General features: G+C 68.2%; 1 protein-coding gene across 1 annotated transcript in view; it reads right to left on the reverse strand.

The window, feature by feature from the left end:
* Positions 1-1,516, reverse strand: part of VOLCADRAFT_99655 (uncharacterized protein) — a gene marked incomplete at both ends in the record, with an annotated part of 19,384 nt that overhangs the window by 2,784 nt on the left and 15,084 nt on the right. The window contains one exon of the mRNA XM_002958358.1: positions 697-1,308. Within this exon, the coding sequence (XP_002958404.1) occupies positions 697-1,308 (612 nt within the window). The remainder of the gene's footprint in view (positions 1-696; positions 1,309-1,516) is intronic.

The following is a 1,516-nucleotide window of genomic DNA, read 5'->3' on the forward strand; positions in this document are numbered from 1 at the left end:
GGGCAGTGGGGAGAGGGGTTATTAGCAATACAAGACAGCCGAACTGAACACACCAGCCGAGGAGGTGAGGGAGCATTCCGCCGGCGGCGGGGAGGGAGCCCCAAGAGGCCGCCCCTAGAACCTGCTAGAGCTACTCCCTCTTACACGCAGACCTTACATACGCAGAGACAGGGAGCTGCTGGCCAATATGCACATCGAGGTCCATCAACGGCGTTGATCCCGGCGTTCCCATTCTAGTAGAACGTGCATATGGCTGGCACTGCCGTTCGGTGGTGCAGTGGACCACAGGGAACAGAGCCCCTCAGCGCCCCGTCCCCCACAACACACGCAGGGCTTGCGGCCGGCGTAATGTAATTATAATAATGTCTGCCGTACCTTTGATGGAGCACCGTCAACGGTACGGCACCCCCCACGAGCATGCCGCCGCCGCCGCTCTCGTCTATCAGCCCTAAGCCCGACGGAGTGATCGCCTCGTCCGTTTGCGGTGTCCGCGGCGGCGGCAGCGGCAGCGGCGGCGGTGGTGGCGGCGGCGACGCTGGTGGTGAGGATAACGGGGGCGACGGCGATGGCGGCGGGGGCGGCGGCGTCCCCGCAGTGCTTCCGTCGCCAGTGGACGATGACCCATGGACACGTGGCCTCCCCGTCGCCGCCGCCGCCGCCGCCTCAGCCTCAAGGCGGCTCAGCTGCAAAGCGTACTGCAACTCCTCGTCATCATCCTCGTATACGACGGCACCTGATGAGGAAGATGACGAGGAGGATTCGACGTTGCGCGAGTGCGGGGACATACGCCGCCGGCCGTGAAGGGTGCCCATTGCCGCCGGAGAACCGGAGTCGCCGGCGGCGGCGGCGGCGGTGGCGGCGGCGGCGGCGGGGCGCAGAACCTCGGCACCCGCCGCCGCCGCGGCTGCACCGCCGCCGGACCGCCGGAGAGATTTCAAGGCAGACGACGGCGAGGATGGGTAGGCTTGAGAACTAGCCGGCGGCGAGGGTGAGGTTAACGGTATACGGTACGATACTGCCTGCGCCGCTGGGTAGTCATTTGGACTACGATACGGGGAGCCGGGGGGCCGTAGCGCCGCCGCAACGCCGCTGGTGCTGCTGCTGCTGCTGCTGTGCCGCGGCAGCTCGCGAGGCGAGGATGTCGCTGCGGCTGCGGTGCCGGCGGCTTTAGTCGCCGTGGCCGCCGCACCCGGGCCAGTGCCGCGCTGATGAGCAGTGTTGCCACTGCCGGTAACCGGCACTGTGGCAGTTCTGCCTGCCAGGCTGGTGCCAGCGGCGGTGGCGCCGCCGCTGCCGTACCACTGCGAGCTGCGGGAACCACCGGCCGAAGCCGTAGCGGTCGTCGTGACGGCAGCAGCAGCGGGGTTGTAAGCCGCCCCAGCAGTGGCGGCGGCGCCAGGGCTCGCCCGTCCTGTCTCTGATACGCCGTACTGCTGCAGCTGCTGCTGCTGTTGCAAGAGCGCTGCCATTCCCGAGGACGCCGCGGCAGCAGCACCTCCGCTGCGCGGCGTTGAAG

The sequence above is a fragment of the Volvox carteri genome (genome assembly GCF_000143455.1).
Source record: "Volvox carteri f. nagariensis unplaced genomic scaffold VOLCAscaffold_92, whole genome shotgun sequence".
NCBI lineage: Eukaryota > Viridiplantae > Chlorophyta > Chlorophyceae > Chlamydomonadales > Volvocaceae > Volvox > Volvox carteri.